This window comes from Panulirus ornatus, chromosome 13, assembly GCF_036320965.1.
Source record: "Panulirus ornatus isolate Po-2019 chromosome 13, ASM3632096v1, whole genome shotgun sequence".
Classification (NCBI taxonomy): Eukaryota; Metazoa; Arthropoda; class Malacostraca; order Decapoda; family Palinuridae; genus Panulirus; species Panulirus ornatus.
Window position 1 is genome coordinate 47,437,743 of NC_092236.1, and position 21,809 is coordinate 47,459,551.

General features: G+C 40.8%; 1 protein-coding gene across 1 annotated transcript in view; it reads right to left on the reverse strand.

Annotated features, from left to right (window-relative positions):
- The window catches only part of LOC139752632 (1,5-anhydro-D-fructose reductase-like), a 43,719-nt gene that overhangs the window by 13,052 nt on the left and 8,858 nt on the right, over positions 1-21,809 (reverse strand). The window contains exons 3-5 of the mRNA XM_071668384.1: positions 16,859-16,976; positions 10,630-10,730; positions 5,857-5,929 (exon numbers count right to left, since the gene is read on the reverse strand). Coding sequence (XP_071524485.1) covers positions 5,857-5,929; positions 10,630-10,730; positions 16,859-16,976 — 292 coding nt within the window. The remainder of the gene's footprint in view (positions 1-5,856; positions 5,930-10,629; positions 10,731-16,858; positions 16,977-21,809) is intronic.

Below are 21,809 nucleotides of genomic sequence, written 5' to 3' on the forward strand. Positions count from 1 at the left end.
CAGAGTGCCATTGTACAAAGCCAAAGGGGATAAAGGTGAGTGTTCAAATTACAAAGGTATAAGTTTGCTGAGTATTCCTGGGAAATTATACGGGAAGCGTATTGATTGAGAGGGTAAAGGAAGAGCAGTGCGGTTTCAGAAGTGATAGAGGATGTTTGGATCAGGTGTTTTCTTTGAAGAATGTATGTGGAAAATACTTAGAAAAACAGATGGATTTGTATGTAGCATTTATTGATCTGGAGAAGGCATATGATAGAGTTGATAGAGATGCTCTGTGGAAGGTATCAAGAGTATATGGTGTGGGAGGTAAGTTGCTAGAAGCAGAGAAAAAATTTTATCTAGGATGTAAGGCATGTGTACGAGTAGGAAGAGAGGAGAGTGATTGGTTCCCAGTGCATGTCGGTGTGCGGCAGGGGTGTGTGATGTCTCCATGGTTGTTTAATTTGTTTACAGATGGGATGGTTAGGGAGGTGAATGCAAGAGTTTTGGAGAGAAGGGCAAGTATGCAGTCTGTTGTGGATTAGAGGGCTTGGGAAATTAGTCAGTTGTTGTTTGCTGATGATAAATCGCTGGTGGCTGATTCGGGTGAGAAACTGCAGAAGCTGGTGACTGAATATGGTAAAAGTGTGGGAAAGAAGAAAGCTGAGAGTAAATGTGAATAAGAGCAAGGTTATTAGGTTCAGTAGAGTTGAGGGACAAGTTAATTGGGAGGTAAGTTTGAATGGAAAAAACTAGAGGAAGTGAAGTGTTTTAGACATCTGAGAGTGGATTTTCCAGAGGATGGAACCATAGAAGCGGAAGTAAGTCACAGAGGGGGGGGGGGGGAGGAGGCGAACGTTCTGGGCGCGTTAAATAATATGTGGAAGGCAAGAACGTTATCTCAGAGAGCAAAAATGGGTATGTTTGAAGGAATAGCGGTTCCAACAATGTTATATGGTTGCGAGGCATGGGCTATAGATAGAGTTGTGCGGAGGAGGGTGGATGTGCTGGAAATGAGATGTTTGAGGACAATATGTGGTGTGAGGTGGTTTGATCGAGTAAGTAATGAAAGGGTAAGAGAGATGTGTGGTTATAAAAAGAGTGTGGGTGAGAAAGCATTTGAAGGTTTGTTGAAATAGTTTGGTCACATGGAGAGAATGAGTGAGGAAAGATTGACGAAAAGGATATATGTGTCAAACGTGGAGGGAACGAGAGGTGGGAGACGAAACTGGAGGTGGAAGGAAGGAGTGAAAAAGATTTTGAGCGATCGGGGCCTGAACATACAGTAGGGTGAAGGGCGTGCAAGGAATTGAGTGAATTGGAACGATGTGGTATACTGGGGTCGACGTGCTGTCAGTGGATTGAACCAGGGCATGTGAAGCGTCTGGAGTAAACCATGGAAAGTTTTGTGGGGCCTGGATGTGGAAAGGGAGCTATGGTTTCGGTGCATTACACATGACAGCTAGAGACTGAGTTAGAGACTGAGTGTTAACGAATGTGGCCTGTGTTGTCTTATCCTAGCACTACCTCGCGCGCGCGCGTGTGGTGGGGTGGTGACGAGAATGAATGAAGGCAGCATGTATGAATATGTACATGTGTATACACGTACATGCCTGTGTATGTATATGTATGTATACGTTGAAACGTATAGGTATGTATGTGTGCGTGTGTGGGCGTTTATGTATATACATGTGTATGTGGGTGGGTTGGGCCATTCTTTCGTCTGTTTCCTTGCGCTCGCTGCCTTGCTAACGAGGGAGACAGCGACAAAGTATAATGAATAAATATATATATGATGCATACATTAGAGAGAATGCACTTATTGTGGGAGTGTCTGATAGAGTGTAAGCAAATAAATTCTAGATTGATGAGGGTAAAACTGAAAGCGGATGGAGAGAGATGGGCGATTAGTGGTGCTTGTGCACCTGGTCATGAGAAAAAGGATCATGAGAGGCAAGTGTTTTGGAAGCAGCTGAGTGAGTATGTCAGCTGTTTTGGTGCACGAGACCGGGTATTAATGATGGGTGATTGAAATGCGAAGGTAAGTAATGTGGCAGTTGAGGGTATAACCGTTTCGCATAGGGTATTCAGTGTTATGAATGGAAATAGTGAAAAGCTTGTGGAGTTGCGCGTTAAAAAAAAGAAAGAAGAAAATGGTGATTGGGAATACCTGATTAATAAAGAGAGATATACACTATTATACGTATGTCAGTAGGAAAGATGGTCAACGGCCATTATTTGACTAAGTGTTAATTGATAGGCGTACAAAAGACAGAGTTTTGGATGTAAATGTGCTGAAAGAGGCAGCTGGTGGGATATCTGATTACCATCTTCTGGAAGCTAAGGTGATGATTTGCGGATGTTTTCGAAAAAGATGAAACGCTGTTGGGGAGAAGAGTGAGAGTAAGTGAGCTTGGAAAGGAGACTTGTATGAAGAAATACCAGGAGAGCTTGAGTGTAGAATGGCAAAAGATGAGAGCAAATGAAGTGAGGGAGTGGGTGAGGAATGGGAGGTATTTAAGGAAGCAGTGATGGCATGTGTAAGAGATGCAAGTGACATGCGAAAGGTGGGAGGTGGGCAGATTAGAAAGAGTAGTGAGCGGTGGGATGAAGAAGTAAAGTTGCCAGTGAAAGAGAAAAGAGGAATGCAAATTATTGCGAGATGTATAAGAGGAAGGGCGAGGAGGTCAAGAGGAAGGTGCACTGGTTGAAAAAGAGGGCAAATGAGAGTTGGGGTGAGAGAGTATCATTAAACTTTAGAGAGAATAAAAAGCTGTTTTGGAAGGAGTTAGATAATGTGCGAAAGACATGAGAACAACAGACAGAAACGTCGGTGAAGGGGGCAAAAGGGGAACTGATTGCAGGTATTGACAGAGTGAGGTGGAGATGGAGTGAGTATTTTGAAGGACTGTTAAATGTGTTTGATGATAGAATGGCAGATGTAGGTTGTTTTGGTCTGGTTGGTATGCGAAGTGAATTTGTCATGGAAAGTGGTTTGGTGAAGAGAAAAGAGGTAGTGAAAGCCATGCGGAAGATAAAATGCGACAAGGAGCGGGAGTGGATGATATTGCAGTTGAATCCATTGAGAAAATGGGGTGACTGTGTTGTTGATTGGGTGGTAAGGAGATTCAGTGTATGTATGGATCATGGTGAAATGCCCGAGGATTGGCGGAATCCATGTGTAGTGCCATCGTACAAAGGCAAAGAGGGATAAAGGTGGGTGTTCAAATTACAGAGGCATAAGTTTGTTGAGTATTCCTGGGAAATTGTATGGGATTGTATTGATTGAGAGGGTTAAGGCATAAACAAAGCATCAGACTTGGGAGGAGCAGTGTGGTTTCAGAAGTGGTAGAGGATGTATGGATTAGGTGTTTGCTTTGAAGGATGTGTGAGAATATTTAGAAAAACAGATGGATAAGTATGTGGCATTTATGGATCTGGAAAAGCCACATGATAGGGTTGATAAACATGCTTTGTGGAAGGTCTTAAGAGTATATGGTGTAGGAGGAAAGCTGCTAGAAGCAGTGGAAAGTCTTCATCAAGGGTGTAAAGCATATGCACGAATAGGAAGAGAGGATGAGATTACCGTGAAAGATCGTCTGCGGTAAGGATGTGTGATATCACCATGTTTTTTTTTTATTTGTGTATGAATAGGTTAGTGAGGGAGGTGAATGCAAGAGTCTTGAAGAGATGAGCGAGTGTGCAGTCTGTTGGGGATGAGAGGTCCGGGGACGTAAGACAGTTGATATTCGCCGATGATACAGTACTAGTGGCTGATTAGAGTGAGAAACTGCAGAAGTTGGTGACTGAGTTTGGAAAAGTATGTGAAAGGCGAAAGCTGAGAGTAAATATGAACAAAAGCGAGGTTATCAGGTTCTGCAGGGTTGAGGGACAAATTAGTTGGGATGTAAGATTGAAAGAATAAAATTTTTAGATATCTGGAAGTGGACTTAGCAGCGAATGGAAACATGGAAGCGGAAGTGAGTCATAGTGTGAGGGAGGGGGCGAAGGTTCTGGAAGCGATGAACAATGTGTGGAAAGAGAGAACGTTATCTCGAAAAGCAAATATGGGTATGTTTGAAAGAGTAGTAGTTCCAACAATACTATATGGTTGAGAGGCATGGGCTATGAATAAGGTTGCGAGGAGGAAGTTGGATGTGTTGGAACTGAAATTTTTAGGGACAATATGTGATGTGAGGTGGTTTGATCGAGTAAGTAATGAAAGGGTAAGAGAGATGTGAGGAAATAAAAAGTGTGATGTAGAGAGAACAGGGTGTTTTGAAATGGTTTGGACATATGGAGAAAATGAGTGAGGAAAGGCTGACAAAGAGGATATATGTGTCAGAAGTGAAGGGAACCATATGATATTGTTGGAACTACTATTCCTTCAAACATACCCATTTTTGCTCTCCGAGATAACGTTATCTCTTTCCTCACATTCTCCATCGTTCCCAGGACCTTCGCCCCTTCCCCCACCCTGTGACTCACTTCCGCTTCCATGGTTCCATTCGCTGCCAGGTTCACTCCCAGATATCTAAAACACTTCACTTTCTCCAATTTTTCTCCATTCAAACTTAAATCCCATCTAACTAGTCTCTCAACCCTGCTGAACCTAATAACACTGCTCTTGTTCACATTTACTCTCAACTTTCTTTTCACACACTTTTCCAAACTGTCACCAACTTCTGCAGTTTCTCACTCGAATCAGCCACCTATGCTGTATCATCGGTGAATAACAACAGACTCACTTCCCAGACCCTCTCGTCCCTAACAGACTGAATTACTCGCCCCTCTCCAAAACTTTTGCATTTACCTCCCTAAACACCCCATCCATAAACAAATTAAACAACCATGGGGATATCACGCACCCCTGCCGCAGACCGACATTCACTGGGAACCAATCACTCTCCTCTCTTACTATTCGTACACATGCCTTACACTCTTGATAAAAACTCACTGCTTCTAGCAGCTTACCTCCCTCACCAACTACTCTTAAGACCTCCCACAAAGCATCTCTATCAACCCCATCATATGCCTTCTCCAGATCCATAACTGCTACATACAAATCCATATATTTTTCTAAGTATTGTTCACATACATTCTTCAAAGCAAACATCTGATCCACACATCCTCTACCACTTCTCAAACCACACTGCTCTTCCCCAGTCTGATACTCTGTACATACCTTCACCCTTTCATCAATACCCTCCCAAACAATTTTCAGGAATACTCTACAAACCAATATATATATATATATATATATATATATATATATATATATATATATACTTATATTATTTATTATACTTTGTCGCTGTCTCCCGCGTTTGCGAGGTAGCGCAAGGAAACAGACGAAAGAAATGGCCCAACCCCCCCCCCCCCCATACACATGTATATACATATGTCCACACACGCAAATATACATACCTACACAGCTTTCCATGGTTTACCCCAGACGCTTCACATGCCTTGATTCAATCCACTGACAGCACGTCAACCCCGGTATACCACACCGCTCCAACTCACTCTATTCCCTGCCCTCCTTTCACCCTCCTGCATGTTCAGGCCCCGATCACACAAAATCTTTTTCACTCCATCTTTCCACCCCCAATATATATATATATATATATATATATATATATATATATATATATATATATATATATATATATATATATATATATATCAAAACAAATCTATCAAAAGGAAAGTATCAAGAAAAAATCTTTCAAATGGTACTTTCAACAAGTTTTATCTATGTTCTCTCTGATTAACTACACTATATTCCCATAACGACTTCCATAAAGATCGGTCGATATGACATGTAAACAAAGACAAGACTTGGAACAATACGTCATTTAACAGATGCAAACTTACGGGCGATGATCCTGCCGATTTGCTCCACGTTGAAGTTGCACACGCCGATGAATCTGGCACGTCCCTTTCGGTGCTGGCATATGGATAGCAGAGATACACTTAGTAAATATACGTAGGAGGGCAACATCCGGGTCATGTATACACGTGCTTACAGATATGAACTGTAATATGCTCATGATATGATCATGTTAGGAGTTGCAGCATGTTAAAATGAGTAAATTGCTTATATCTAAGTATAATTCTCATATATATATATATATATATATATATATATATATATATATATATATATATATATATATATATATATATATATTCCCTGGGGATAGGGGAGAAAGAATACCTCCCACGTATTCCCTGCGTGTCGTAGAAGGCGACTAAAAGTGAAGGGAGCGGGAGGCTGGAAATCCTCCCCTCTCGTTTTTTTTTTTTTAATTTTCCAAAAGAAGGGAAAAGGAAGAGGGCCAGGTGAGGATATTTTCCCCCAAAGGCCAGTCCTCTGTTTTAAAAAAACTACCTCCTATCGCGGGAAAAGGGGAATGGATGAAAAAAAAAAAAAAAATATATATATAATATTTATATTTATATATAAATTAATATATATTATATATTTTATATAAATTTTACGAGGTATGGGAAATAGATACTATAAGCCACCCAAAAAAAGATCATTTTTAAATGTTATGACCGCAAAATTTTCAACTATGTTTTCATGGGCGCTTGCAGGGGAAGAAAAAATCCGAGGCAGAAATAGTCAGTACACCAACGTTGGGGGAAAAAAACGTCTTGTATCCCTATGTTTCCAGGTTTTCACTGCAACCAAACCCCCTGAACAAAGGGCCTGCTGTTAGCACCATATGCCACTTAAATAATGCTCTAGCACAAGATTTACCTCTTCTGATACATCCCCACTGTCTTAACAAGTGACCGAGCCAAATTCCAAATGATTTCCTCCGTCTTGACGAAGTGACTTTACAGTATTTCAGTAGCTGACAAGTCACCCTCTTACTCAAGCTTCACCTACGATGACCCAAAAAAAAAAAAAAACCTGACACGACAAACCCACAACATCCCTTTACCCTAGTTTTGGGCAACAGCTAACGCTTACCGACTCCTGACACCTCCCCCGCACCCTCTGTGCCTTTTTCTATAGTACCTTTATAAAAAGCCCCACCTGAACATTTTCGATCCTCCAAGACTCGCACTGTAGAATCACAGTGGGCCCATTGTGAACTGTTTTATCCCATCAGAACTACTGAATTTTTCCATTTTTGCCTTATCACCAGCCCCTTCCTTTCCCCGGGAATTTTGGCATCACCCCCCCACCCCTAAGCTACTCAGAGTCCTATGAATCGCCATTTACTTTACCTCTCCCTCATCAGCTGTTATCTTCATAATCAACGATCGCACATCGCCCGTGCAATTCTTCGTCACATGAACCTTCCCAAACGATTTGTCTTGACCCAACATTTAAACACAACAAACCCCACTTTTCTACCTGAAACCCTTTTTACAACTACCATTAACCTTTTCCCCTCTTTCCCACATTTTTTCCATCGTTCCCGGCCCCCCCCCCCCCCTTTCCCCCACCCTGGCTCTTTTCCGTTTCCAGGGTTTCCATTCCGGGCCATTTTCCACTCCCGTTTATCTAAAACACTTCATTTTCCCTCCAATTTTCTCCATTCAAACTTAAATCCCATCTACACTAGTCTCTCAACCCTGCTGATCCTAATAACACTGCGCTTGTTTCACAATTCACTCAACTTCTTTAACACACACTTCTTCCACAATTCTGTCCACCACTCCTTCTAGCAGTTTCTCACATCGAACAGCCACCTATGCTGTACATCGTGAAATAACAACGACTACACTTTCCAGACCCTCTCGTCTCCTAAACAGACTGAATTACTCTTACGACGCCCCTCTCCAAAACTACTTTTGTTTTTATGGGTGTTTTTTTTTTTTTGGATTTTTCTTATTTCTCTTTATATTTCTTTTTTTTTTTTATTTTTTTTTTTTTTTCTTTTTTTTTTTTTTTTTTCTTTTTTTTTATTTTTTTGTTTTTTTTGTTTTTTTTTTTTTTTTTTTTTTGTTTTTTTTTTTTTTTTTTTTTTTTTTTTTTTTTTTTTTTTTTTTTGTTTTCTCTTTTTTTTTTAATTTTTTTCTTTTCTTTTTTTTTGTTTTTTTTTTTTGATTCTTTGTTATCTTTTTTTGTTTTTTTTGTTTTTTTTTCTCTTTTGTTTCTCGTCTTTCTGTTTTTTTTTGTGTTTTTTTTTTTTTTTTGCAGTTACCTCCCTAAAACACCCCATCCATAAACAAATTAAACACCAAGGGGAGATCACAGCACCCCTGCCGCAGACACGACATTCACTGGGAAACCAACTCTCACCATCTCTTACAATTCGTACTACATGCACTTACACTCTTGAAAAAAAACTCACTGCTTCTAGCAGCTTACATCCCTCACAACGACTCTTAAAGACCGGATCCCCACAAAGCATCTCTTCAACCCACATCATATGCCTTCTCCAGATCCATAAAACTGCCTACATGTACAAATCCATATATTTTTTCTAAAGTATTGTTCACAACATTCTCAAAAGCAAAACACTGATCCCTCACATCCTCTACCACTTTCTCATACACATCTGGCTCTTTCTTCCCCAGTCTGATACTCCTTACATACCTTCGAAACCTTTCATCAGTATACCTCAACCAAACAATTTGTCAGAATACATCACAAACCAATAAATAGTTATATATATAGTAAATAATATATATATATATATATATATATATATATAATAAATATATATATATATAATACTATAAAATAATTTACAACAAATATATTTAAACTATACATTGTCGCAGACTCCCGCGTTCCTGCGTGGTAACGACAAGGAAACAGACGAAAGAAATGAGGCCCAACCCCCCCCCCCCCCCTTAACCAAGTATATTGACAATAGTCCCACACACAAAAAACATTACCACCACAGACTTTCCATCGTTAACCCCAAACGCTTCACATCCTTGATTCAATCCCCCTGACAGCACGTCAACCCGGTGCACCAACACCGCCCAACTCACTCTACTTGCCCTGCCCTCCTTTCACCCTCCTGCATGATCAGAGATCCCCGATCACACACAAATCTTTTTCACTCCAACTCTTTCCACCTCCAATATATATATAAAAATATATATAATATATATAAATACCTATCTATATATATAAAAATAAATATATATATATAATATATTTATATATATAAAAATATGCAAAACACAATATCTATCAAAAGGAAAGTATCGAAGAAAAAATCTTTCAAATGGAGTACTTTCAACAAGTTTATTCTATGTTTCTCACTGATTAACTACACTATATTCCCCATATGACTTCCATACACGATCGGCTCGATATGACAATGTAAAACAAAGACAAGACTGGAACAAATACGGCCCATTTACAGATTCAAACTTACGGGCGGATGATCCTGCGCGATTTGCCTCCACGTAGAAGTTGCACACGCCGATGAATCTGGCACGTCCCTATCGGTGCAGGCATATGATACACAAGATACACTTAGTAAATATACGTAGGAGGCAACACCCGGACATGTATAGCACGTGCTTACAGATATGCAACTGTAATATGCTCATGTATATGATCAGTAGGAGTTGCAGCAAGTTTAAAATGAAGTAAATTGCTTATATCAACAGTATAAATTCACATATAATATATATATATAGTAAATATATATAAAATATTATATATATATATATAAAATATAGGTATAAATATATTTAGCTCGTAGCACAGTAAAATAGAATACCGATAACCACAAAAATAAATTTCAATGGGAATGTTATGACAAGCAATGGACATCTATGTTTTCATGGTCAGCGTTGCATGGGAAAGAAAATATCACGAGGCAGAAATAGTCAGTACACCAACGTTGGTAACAACGTCTTGTATCCCTATGTTTCCAGGTTACACTGCAACTAAACCCACCTGAACGCAGGACCTGCTGTTAGCATCCATACTGACCACTTAAATACTGCTCTAGCACAAGAATCACCTCTTCTGACTACACGTCCTACTCTCTTGAACAAGTGACCGAGCCAAATTCCAAAACTGATTGCGCTCCGTCTGTGACGTAACGTGACTTGACAGTATTTCCTGTAGCTGACAAGTCACCCTCTTGACTCCATCAAGCTTCACCTGACGAGTGACCCAGCCTGACACGACAAACCCATCAACATCCCTTGTACCCTAGATGTGACACACAGCTAACGCTATACCGACTCCCTGACACCTCCCCAGCACCCATGCTGTGCCTTTCTTCCTATAGTACCTCTTATCACAAGCACACCTGACATATTCTGATCCTCCAAGACTCGCACTGTAGAATCACAGTGGCCTATTGTGAACTGTTTCATCCCATCAGAACTACTGAATGTTCCACTTTTTGGCCTTATCACCAGCCCCCTATCCTTCCCTGGTAATTCTGGCCTCACCACTACACCCCCTAAGCTACTCAGACGTCCTATGAATCGCCATGACTGACCTCTCTCCTCATCAAGTCTGTTATCTTCATAATCCAACGATCGCAACATCGCCTGTGCAATTCTCTCGTCACAGTCATCATGAACCTTCCCAAACCGACTTGTCTTGACCCCAACATAAAGCACAACAACCGTCACTTATCTACCTTGACCTTATTACAACTACCATTAACTTCTCCGAACTTAATATAGGGTGCCTTAACTCACCTGCCTCTCCATGCCTTTCCACAGTGTGATGAGATCAGTGTCCATGTCCAGGACTGAATTGCCCTGGTTATCTCGTGGGTCCACGTCATAATCGTGCTTACCTATAAAGTTGTGGATAGATCGGTTATGTTATTTAAATGCTCACACCACACCACATATTGTCGTAAAACACTTTAATTCCAACTCATCCACCCTCCTCCGCACAACCCTATGCCCATGCCTCGCAATTATATTATATTGTTGGAACTACTATTAATTCAAACATATCCATTTTTGCTCTCCGAGATAACGTTCTCTCTTTCCACACATTCTTCATCGTTCCCAGAACCTCCGCCCCCTCCCCCACCTTATGGCTCATTTCCGCTTCCATGGTTCCATTCGCTGCCATGTCCACTCCCAGATATCTAAAACACTTCACTTCCTCCAATTTTTCTCCATTCAAACTTACATCTCAACTAACTTGTCCCTCAACCCTGCTGAACCTAATAACGTTATTTTTAATCACATTTACTTTCAACTTTCTCTTTTCACACACTCTTCCAAACTGTCACTCACTTCTGTAGTCTCTCTCTCTCTCTCTCTCTCTCTCTCTCTCTCTCTCTCTCTCTCTCTCTCTCTCTCTCTCTCTCTCGAATCAGCCACCAGGGCTGTATCATCGTCGAACACCAAAGGACTCGCTTCCCAGGTACTTTCATCCCCAACAGACTGCATACTCGCCCCTCTCTCCAAAACTCTTGCATTTACCTCACCACCTCAACCATAAACAAATTAAACAACAATAGGGACATCACACACCCCTGCCTCAGACCGACCTTTACTGGAACCAATCACTCTCCCCTCTTCCTACTTGTGCACACGCCTTACATCCCTCATAAAAACTTCTAGCAGCTTACGTCCGGCTCCATATATTCTTAAAACCTTCCACAAAGCATTATATATATATATATATATATATATATATATATATATATATATATATATATATATATATATATATATATCTTTTTCTTTTAAACTATTCGCCATTTCCCGCGTTAGCGAGATAGCGTTAAGAACAGAGGACTGGGCCTTTTTTGGAATATCCTCACCTGGCCCCCCTCTGTTCCTTCTTTTGGAAAATTGAAAAAAAAAAAAACGAGAGGGGAGGATTTCCAAACCCCCGCTCCCTCCCCCTTTTTGTCGCCCTTTTAAAGACACGCAGGGAATACTTTGGGAAGTATTTTAACCCCTATCCCCCGGGATAATGTATTTATATATATTATATAATATATATAAATATATATATTTTTTTTTTTTTTTTTTTACTTTGGGCGCGTCTCCCCCCGTTTTTTTGAAAGGGAGCGCAAGGAAAAAAAACGAAAAAAAAATGGCCCAAACCCCCCCCATACACATGTATTAAAATACTTTCCCCACACGCAAATTATACCTACAAGCTTTCCCTGGTTTACCCCCGACCCTTCAACATGCTGATATTTCCAAGGCACGTTTAGCCCCGGAAACACATCGCTCCAATTACTCTGTTCCTTGCCTCCTTTCCCCTCCCGCATGTTTTAGGCCCGAAACACACAAAATCTTTTTCACTCATCTTTCCACCTCCAATTTGGTCTCCCCTTCTCCCTTTTTCCCCCCCCACCTCCGACACATTAACCCCTTGGTCAATCTTTCCTCACTCATCCTCTCCATGTGCCCAAACCACTTCAAAACACCCTCTTCTGCTCTCTCAACCACGCTCTTTTTATTTCCACACATCTCTCTTACCCTTACGTTACTCACTCGATCAAACCACCTCACACCACACATTGTCCTCAAACATCTCATTTCCAGCACATCCATCCTCCTGCGCACAACTCTATCCATAGCCCACGCCTCGCAACCATACAACATTGTTGGAACCACTATTCCTTCAAACATACCCATCTTTGCTTTCCGAGATAATGTTCTCGACTTCCACACATTCTTCAAGGCCCCCAGAATTTTCGCCCCCTCCCCCACCCTATGATCCACTTCCGCTTCCATGGTTCCATCCGCTGCCAGATCCACTCCCAGATATCTAAAACACTTCACTTCCTCCAGTTTTTCTCCATTCAAACTCACCTCCCAATTGACTTGACCCTCAACCCTACTGTACCTAATAACCTTGCTCTTATTCACATTTACTCTTAACTTTCTTCTTCCACACACTTTACCAAACTCAGTCACCAGCTTCTGCAGTTTCTCACATGAATCAGCCACCAGCGCTGTGTCATCAGCGAACAACAACTGACTCACTTCCCAAGCTCTCTCATCCCCAACAGACTTCATACTTGCCCCTCTTTCCAAAACTCTTGCATTTACCTCCCTAACAACCCCATCCATAAACAAATTAAACAACCATGGAGACATCACACACCCCTGCCGCAAACCTACATTCACTGAGAACCAATCACTTTCCTCTCTTCCTACACGTACACATGCCTTACATCCTCGATAAAAACTTTTCACTGCTTGTAACAACTTGCCTCCCACACCATATATTCTTAATACCTTCCACAGAGCATCTCTATCAACTCTATCATATGCCTTCTCCAGATCCATAAATGCTACATACAAATCCATTTGCTTTTCTAAGTATTTCTCACTTACATTCTTCAAAGCAAACACCTGATCCACACATCCTCTACCACTTCTGAAACCACACTGCTCTTCCTATATATATATATATATATATATATATATATATATATATATATATATATATATTTTCTTTTCTTTCAAACTATTCGCCATTTCCCGCATTAGCGAGGTAGCGTTAAGAGCAGAGGACTGGGCCTTTGAGGGAATACCCTCACCTGGCCCAATTCTCTGTTCCTTCTTTTGGAAAATTAAAAAAAAAAAAAAAACGAGAGGGGAGGATTTCCAGCCCCCCGCTCCCTCCCCTTTTAGTCGCCTTTTACGACACGCAGGGAATACGTGGGAAGTATTCTTTGTCCCCTATCCCCAGGGAAATATATATATATATATATATATATATATATATATATATATATATATATATATATATATATATATATATATATATACTCGGCAAGCTGCTGCGTAACATGATTACTGTGTAGCCATCGGCAACTTAAGGGTGGGCCGTTTTGATACCTGCTTCTTTCCCTGCACGTCGAAGCTTTGGAAGTGTCTACCTTCTTATGTCTTTCCCAATATCTATGACCTAGCACATTTCAAGACAGGTTTTCCACTCCCTCCACAGTTCGTAAATACTTTCCCATGTCTTTTATCTGTCTGTTTCATAATTCTCTATTTCAATCAAGGCCCAGCCGTGGTGCGGTCTTTTGTCTGTGACTGGAGGCTTCAGCATAATAAAAGTCGGCTAATTACAAACAACATTACTTGATTCATTACTGGATAGTCAGCTAGTCACAAACAACGTTACCTGTTCCATTACTCTATTGGATAGTCAGCGTCCACTGAATCGCTGGCTAACTTGGTTAGCAAGTTGTTCGGTTGTTTGCACTGCTGACTGGTTATTTGATTCTTTGAGAGGAGCGTTGGTCAGGTTGTTGGAGTATAAGATGACCAGTCCTAATCCCACATCCCAGGTAAACCATCTGTAACTCTAAGTTATCGTTCCGCAGGTGTTACATACCAGTTTCCAGCCATCACCTCCAAAATGACGTCCCTGTTGCACTCTCTCCTTTAATTCATATTTCTGAACGCGTGCTCAGGACTTGAAGGAACCGCTAAGGAAGATTGGCCTTCTTCTCTGCATTCTCGCTAACCCTTTCTCAGAATCAGTGAATAATGGATAAGTTACAAAAGAAAATCGAGTATATGTGAGACACTGAACCTAATTCAAGTCATCCACAGACTATCAGAGAAAGAGAAACACGATCAACCTCATTTATAATAACTGTATCAAACTCTTTACAAACACTGAAGTTAATGATACAAGCATCTTAATCATCATAACACCAAAGAAATACAACTACAAGATCAATAGATGAAAACAGACGGATCATAACAGTGAAGCAAACACGTAGATCGTGCCGCTTAAGTTTCGATCGACAAACAGAGCGGAGGTCAAATATACAGTAGAGGAGATCTTTAACGGCATTAACATAGATTATCACTATAGCTTTACAAGAGAAGCCGTTATATGATCAAGACTGAAAACAGTGGATATATATATTATAGACTGGAAGATAAAGTAAGGGTATGCAAAAGGCAAAGAAAAGCTGGAACAAATATTAAGAGAATATTGACAAGGAAATGACAAAAGAACAGAGAATCAGTGTGGAGAAAGTCCCATCTGTGACTTAAAACATCGGAGTCTGGCTCTTTATAAGGAAAACAAATACGAAAGCAACCCAAAAATAAGAAGAAAAATGTGCCAGATACTAATCAACCTCCATAAGTCTGTTTTCAACACACACAAAAAAATACGAATGATGATGATGCCTTTACAGGTGTATTGAACTAATTGACCGTGACATATGTTGACTGACGAATATGGAGAAAACTCAGCTTCAGGGCCGTTTGGAATCCCAGACACTTACATCAAAACCACAAAGATGATAATACTAAAACCTTTGATGCTGCTACTGAGACAGAGCAGTAAGTGCAATGCAGGTACTGTGTACAAAATAGTTTACATAACACATTCACACAAAAGATAACCTAATTAGCATCGAAACTGTACTAAAGAACGCTTATACTATGATTTAGACTTCTCGAAATGCAAAAAACCTACACATAATGGGCCATGTGATCAACGACAGTAACATAACGATGGACAGTAAGGATGTGCACCGGTAAGATTATACAAACACAATTTTTGGTTCATTACAATGATATACAAAATACTTTTCCAGGAGGAAGAGAATGGACACTTTTTATAAGCTTTGCTTATACATTCGATAAGGTAATTTACAGTTTTATTACAGAAAATAGCGAAACAAAACATTGAGAAAAATGTATCTAAGAATTCTTTTTAACTGACAGAAACCAAGCGTATAGAAAACGACGTTCTATTGCTGTTATAACAAGAATGGTATTACCTTCAGCAATGTCATACGTTGAGTCACCCAGCTGCCATATATCAATAGTTCCGCCCACCTGGACACAGGAGGGAAAAAGGCAAATAAAGCTCCTGTATGGAATGAAACAAACACAAGCGTAAAAGTCCAAGAGAGATGTTTCCTCTAAGGCACAGACTGTTGTTCATGGCACTAACTCGCTAAGGAGGTAAACGACGAGCAATCATGAGAAAAGACAGTACTTCAATTTGAACGTCAGAACCATAGATGGGAACAATGAAGGAGGTACTCTCAAAAGGGGATTGGAACAAGATGCCAATTGACACAAGTACACAAGACGAGACGGTCACGAAGCGTAGGGAGAGCGACAGTGGTAGTGTAAAGAAGTTTTAAGGTAAATATATTAACTTGTAGGTGCCACGGACAGAAACAATTATGGTGAATAACCTTAAGAATACTTGAATAACTATAGAGACGTATGGTTTCTTAATCAGTATGAAACATATTAAGACATGGTTAAAACGTAATGATAACAATCAAGAAGCCAAACCACACAACGAAAGTATTTGTATATGCTTCATTGTGCTTGAAATACACACACACACACACACACACACACACACACACACACACATATATATATATATATATATATATATATATATATATATATATATATATATATATATATACTACTGCTATTCGCCATTTCCCGCGTTCGCGAGGTAGCATTTAGTCAGAACCCGTTGCACCCAAGGAGGGTGGGGAAAAGACGAAATGTGGGACTGGAGTGTTTTATAACTAGTTTTACCGAAACATTTCAGTCAAAACTAGTTTCAACAATTACTTTGTTTCAGAATTAACCTAACCTAACCTAATCTAACAACCTAGCCTTTATAATCTTGACATTTCACATTGAATATGAAGGAACGTGAAAGTTTTTTCAAATTTGGAATAGCCAAATTCGACAACTATAAGACAAAAAATCATATAGTCTATACCTCACTATTATGCTACTCATAATACCTACTTAAACACTCGTTTTCTTTATCACATCATGCACTACTTGACTTCATTGCTGGACCATGCCAGCGCAGGGCTGGTACAATAGCGGTCTCTCCAGCTACGACGTTGCACTACTCCAGGTCCATGGCCCAGGCCCGGTACAGAAGCTGCCCTCCAGCCAACACCACCACCACACTCACCTATAAAGCCGACAGGACTCTCGATCAGGTAGATGTCCACATACGTTAAATTCAGGTTGCGCAACGACTTCATGAGGAACTTCTTGACGTCATTCTTACGGTTCCCAATCGGGGGCAGCTGAAATGTAATGTAATCATGACCAACACAAACTTTCAATAGTGTCCCATGTTATCAACTTATTATATATTCCTGATGTTCAGTGTTAACACATAAGCAGTGATATCGCTCACAAGCATATATTGTTAACTCCTGCCACTGTGTCATTATATATATATATATATATATATATATATATATATATATATATATATATATATATATATATATATGAAAAAAAGGGCAAATGAGAGTTGGGGTGAGAGACTATCAGTAAATTTTAGGGAGAATAAAAAGATGTTCTGGAAGGAGGTAAATAGGGTGCGTAAGACAAGGGAGCAAATGGGAACTTCAGTGAAGGGCGTAAATGGGGAGGTGATAACAAGTAGTGGTGATGTGAGAAGGAGATGGAATGAGTATTTTGAAGGTTTGTTGAATGTGTCTGATGACAGAGTGGCAGATATAGGGTGTTTGGGTCGAGGTGGTGTGCAAAGTGAGAGGGTTAGGGAGAATGATTTGGTAAACAGAGAAGAGGTAGTAAAAGCTTTGCGGAAGATGAAAGCCGGCAAGGCAGCAGGTTTGGATGGTATTGCAGTGGAATTTATTAAAAAAGGGGGTGACTGTATTGTTGACTGGTTGGTAAGGTTATTTAATGTATGTATGACTCATGGTGAGGTGCCTGAGGATTGGCGGAATGCGTGCATAGTGCCATTGTACAAAGGCAAAGGGGATAAGAGTGAGTGCTCAAATTACAGAGGTATAAGTTTGTTGAGTATTCCTGGTAAATTATATGGGAGGGTATTGATTGAGAGGGTGAAGGCATGTACAGAGCATCAGATTGGGGAAGAGCAGTGTGGTTTCAGAAGTGGTAGAGGATGTGTGGATCAGGTGTTTGCTTTGAAGAATGTATGTGAGAAATACTTAGAAAAGCAAATGGATTTGTATGTAGCATTTATGGATCTGGAGAAGGCATATGATAGAGTTGATAGAGATGCTCTGTGGAAGGTATTAAGAATATATGGTGTGGGAGGCAAGTTGTTAGAAGCAGTGAAAAGTTTTTATCGAGGATGTAAGGCATGTGTACTTGTAGGAAGAGAGGAAAGTGATTGGTTCTCAGTGAATGTAGGTTTGCGGCAGGGGTGTGTGATGTCTCCATGGTTGTTTAATTTGTTTATGGATGGGGTTGTTAGGGAGGTAAATGCAAGAGTTTTGGAAAGAGGGGCAAGTATGAAGTCTGTTGGGGATGAGAGAGCTTGGGAAGTGAGTCAGTTGTTGTTCGCTGATGATACAGCGCTGGTGGCGGATTCATGTGAGAAACTGCAGAAGCTGGTGACGGAGTTTGGTAAAGTGTGTGGAAGAAGAAAGTTAAGAGTAAATGTGAATAAGAGCAAGGTTATTAGGTACAGTAGGGTTGAGGGTCAAGTCAATTGGGAGGTGAGTTTGAATGGAGAAAAACTGGAGGAAGTGAAGTGTTTTAGATATCTGGGAGTGGATCTGTCAGCGGATGGAACCATGGAAGCGGAAGTGGATCATAGGGTGGGGGAGGTGGCGAAAATTTTGGGAGCCTTGAAAAATGTGTGGAAGTCGAGAACATTATCCCGGAAAGCAAAAATGGGTATGTTTGAAGGAATAGTGGTTCCAACAATGTTGTATGGTTGCGAGGCGTGGGCTATGGATAGAGTTGTGCGCAGGAGGATGGATGTGCTGGAAATGAGATGTTTGAGGACAATGTGTGGTGTGAGGTGGTTTGATCGAGTAAGTAACGTAAGGGTAAGAGAGATGTGTGGAAATAAAAAGAGCGTGGTTGAGAGAGCAGAAGAGGGTGTTTTGAAATGGTTTGGGCACATGGAGAGAATGAGTGAGGAAAGATTGACCAAGAGGATATATGTGTCGGAGGTGGAGGGAACGAGGAGAAGAGGGAGACCAAATTGGAGGTGGAAAGATGGAGTGAAAAGGATTTTGTGTGATCGGGGCCTGAACATGCAGGAGGGTGAAAGGAGGGCAAGAAATAGAGTGAATTGGAGCGATGTGGTATACAGGGGTTGACGTGCTGTCAGTGGATTGAATCAAGGCATGTGAAGCGTCCGGGGTAAACCATGGAGAGCTGTGTAGGTATGTATATTTGCGTGTGTGGACGTGTGTATGTACATGTGTATGGGGGGGGGGGGGCCATTTCTTTCGTCTGTTTCCTTGCGCTACCTCGCAAACGCGGGAGACAGCGACAAAGTATAAAAAAAAAAAAAAAATATATATATATAAAGTTTTGTGGGGCCTAGATGTGGAAAGGGAGCTGTGGTTTCGATGCATTATACATAACAGCTAGAGAATGTGCGAACGAATGTGGCCTTTGTCTTTTCCTAGCGATGCCTCGCGCGTATGCGGGGGGGAGTGGGTTGTCATTTCATGAGTGGTGGGGTGGCGACGGGAATGAAAAAAGGCAGCAAGTATGAATTATGTACATGTGTATATTTGTATATGTCTGTGTTTGTATGTATATGGACACGTTGAAATGTATAGGTATGTATATCTGTGTGTGTGGACGTGTATGTATATACATGTGTATGTGGGTGGTTTGGGCCATTCTTTCGTCTGTTTCCTTGCGCTACCTCGCTAACGCGGGAGACAGCGACAAAGTATGATAAGTGAAATAGTAAATAATATAAATATATATATATATATATATATATATATATATATATATATATATATATATATATATATATATATATTCTTTTCTTTTAAACTATTCGCCATTTCCCGCGTTAGCGAGGTAGCATTAAGAACAGAGGACTGGGCCTTTGAGGGAATACCCTCACCTGGCCCAATTCTCTGTTCCTTCTTTTGGAATACGTGGGAAGTATTCTTAATCCCCTATCCCCAGGGATAATATATATATATATATATATATATATATATATATATATATATATATATATATATATATACGCCCATACATGTACATATCAACATATACATATATACATATACAGATATATACATATATACACATCTACATATTCATACTTGCTTGCCTTCAGTCAATTCCTGCGCCACCCTGCTCCAAAGGAAATATCATCGCTACCCCCCCCCACCCACCCCACCCCGCATCTGCGAGCTAGCGCCAGGAAAACTGACAAAATTCCAAATTCATTCACACCCATCCTCTAGCTCCCTAGCCACATCCAGGCCCCACACACCTTTCCATGGTTTACCCAAGACGTTTCACATGCCCTGGTTCAGTCCACTGACAGCACGTGTGTGTGTGTGTGTGTGTGTGTGTGTTTGTGTGTGTGTGTGTGTGTGTGTGTGTGTGTGTGTGTGTGTGTAGTTGGACCATTCTTCTATTTCTTTGCACTATCTCGCTGACGCGGGAAACAGCGAATAGGTAAAATATATATATATATATATATATATATATATATATATATATATATATATATATATATATATATATATATATATATATATATATATTCACACTCACCGTCATCTATTCCGAGGCCACTCTGCCCCACAGGAAACAACACCAATGTATGAATAAAGAAAAAAAATATACCATATACATTCTCCTCTTCTCCCCCACACCCCATCGCTGCCCCCTGCGTTAGCGAGGTAGCACCAGAAAACACATGAAGAAAGGCCATCTGCTCATATCCATACACGAGCTGTCATTTGTAATGCACCGAAACCACAGCTCCCTATCCACATCGAAGGTACACAGACCATTCCATGGTGTACCCCCGGATGTTTCACATGCCCTGGCTTAATCCAATGACAGTCTGTACACCACAGTATTTCACGTCATTCCAATTCACTCTATTCCGTGCTCGCCTTTCATCCCCTACCCCAACCCCAAGCATGTTCAGGCCCCAGTCGCTCAAAATCTTTCTCTCTCCATCCTTTCGTCTCCAATCTAGTCGCTCCGCTCTCCTTTTTCCCCTCATTTCTGACACATATATCTTCGTTGTCAACCTATTCTCACTCATTTTCTCCATCTGTCCGAACCATTTTAACACACCCTCTTCTGCTCGCTCTCTCTCTCTCTCTCTCTCTCTCTCTCTCTCTCTCTCTCTCTCTCTCTCTCTCTCTCTCTCTCCCACACTCTTTTTATTTCCACACATCTCTCTTACCCTTTCATCACTTACTCGATCAAACCACCTCACACCACATGTTGTCCTCAAACATTTCATTTCCGACAACCACCCTCCTCCACACATTCCTACGTATAACCCATGCCTCGCAACCATATGATATCGTGGGGACTACTGTTCTTTCAAGCATACTCAATTTTACCCTCCCAGATAACGTTCTCTCTTTCCGCTTATTCTTCATCGCTCCTAGACTTAAGCCTCTCCCACACCCTATGACTCACTCCCGCTTCCATGGTTCTATTCGCTGCCATGTCCACTCCCAGTTTTTCTCCATGCAAACTTGCATCCCGTGTAAATTTTTCCTCAACCCTCCTTAACCTAATAACGTTGCTTTTATTCACATTCACTCTCAACTTTCTCCTTTCACACACTTTTCCAAACTTAGTCACCAACTTACGCAGTTTCTAACTCGAATCATGCTCCAGAGCTGTACCATCGGCGAACAACAACTGACTCACTTCCCAGGCCCTTTCATCCCCAGCAGACTGCATATTTGCCCCCTCTCTCCAAAATTCTTGCATTTACCTTCCTCCTCACCCCATCCATAAACAAATTAAACAACCGTGGTGACATCACACACCCTTGCCGCAGACGAACCTTCACTTAGAACCTTTTACTCTCCTCTCTTCGTACTCACACACACGGCTTACACCTTTGATAAAAACTTGTCACTACTTCTAGCAGCTTACCTCTCGCACCATAT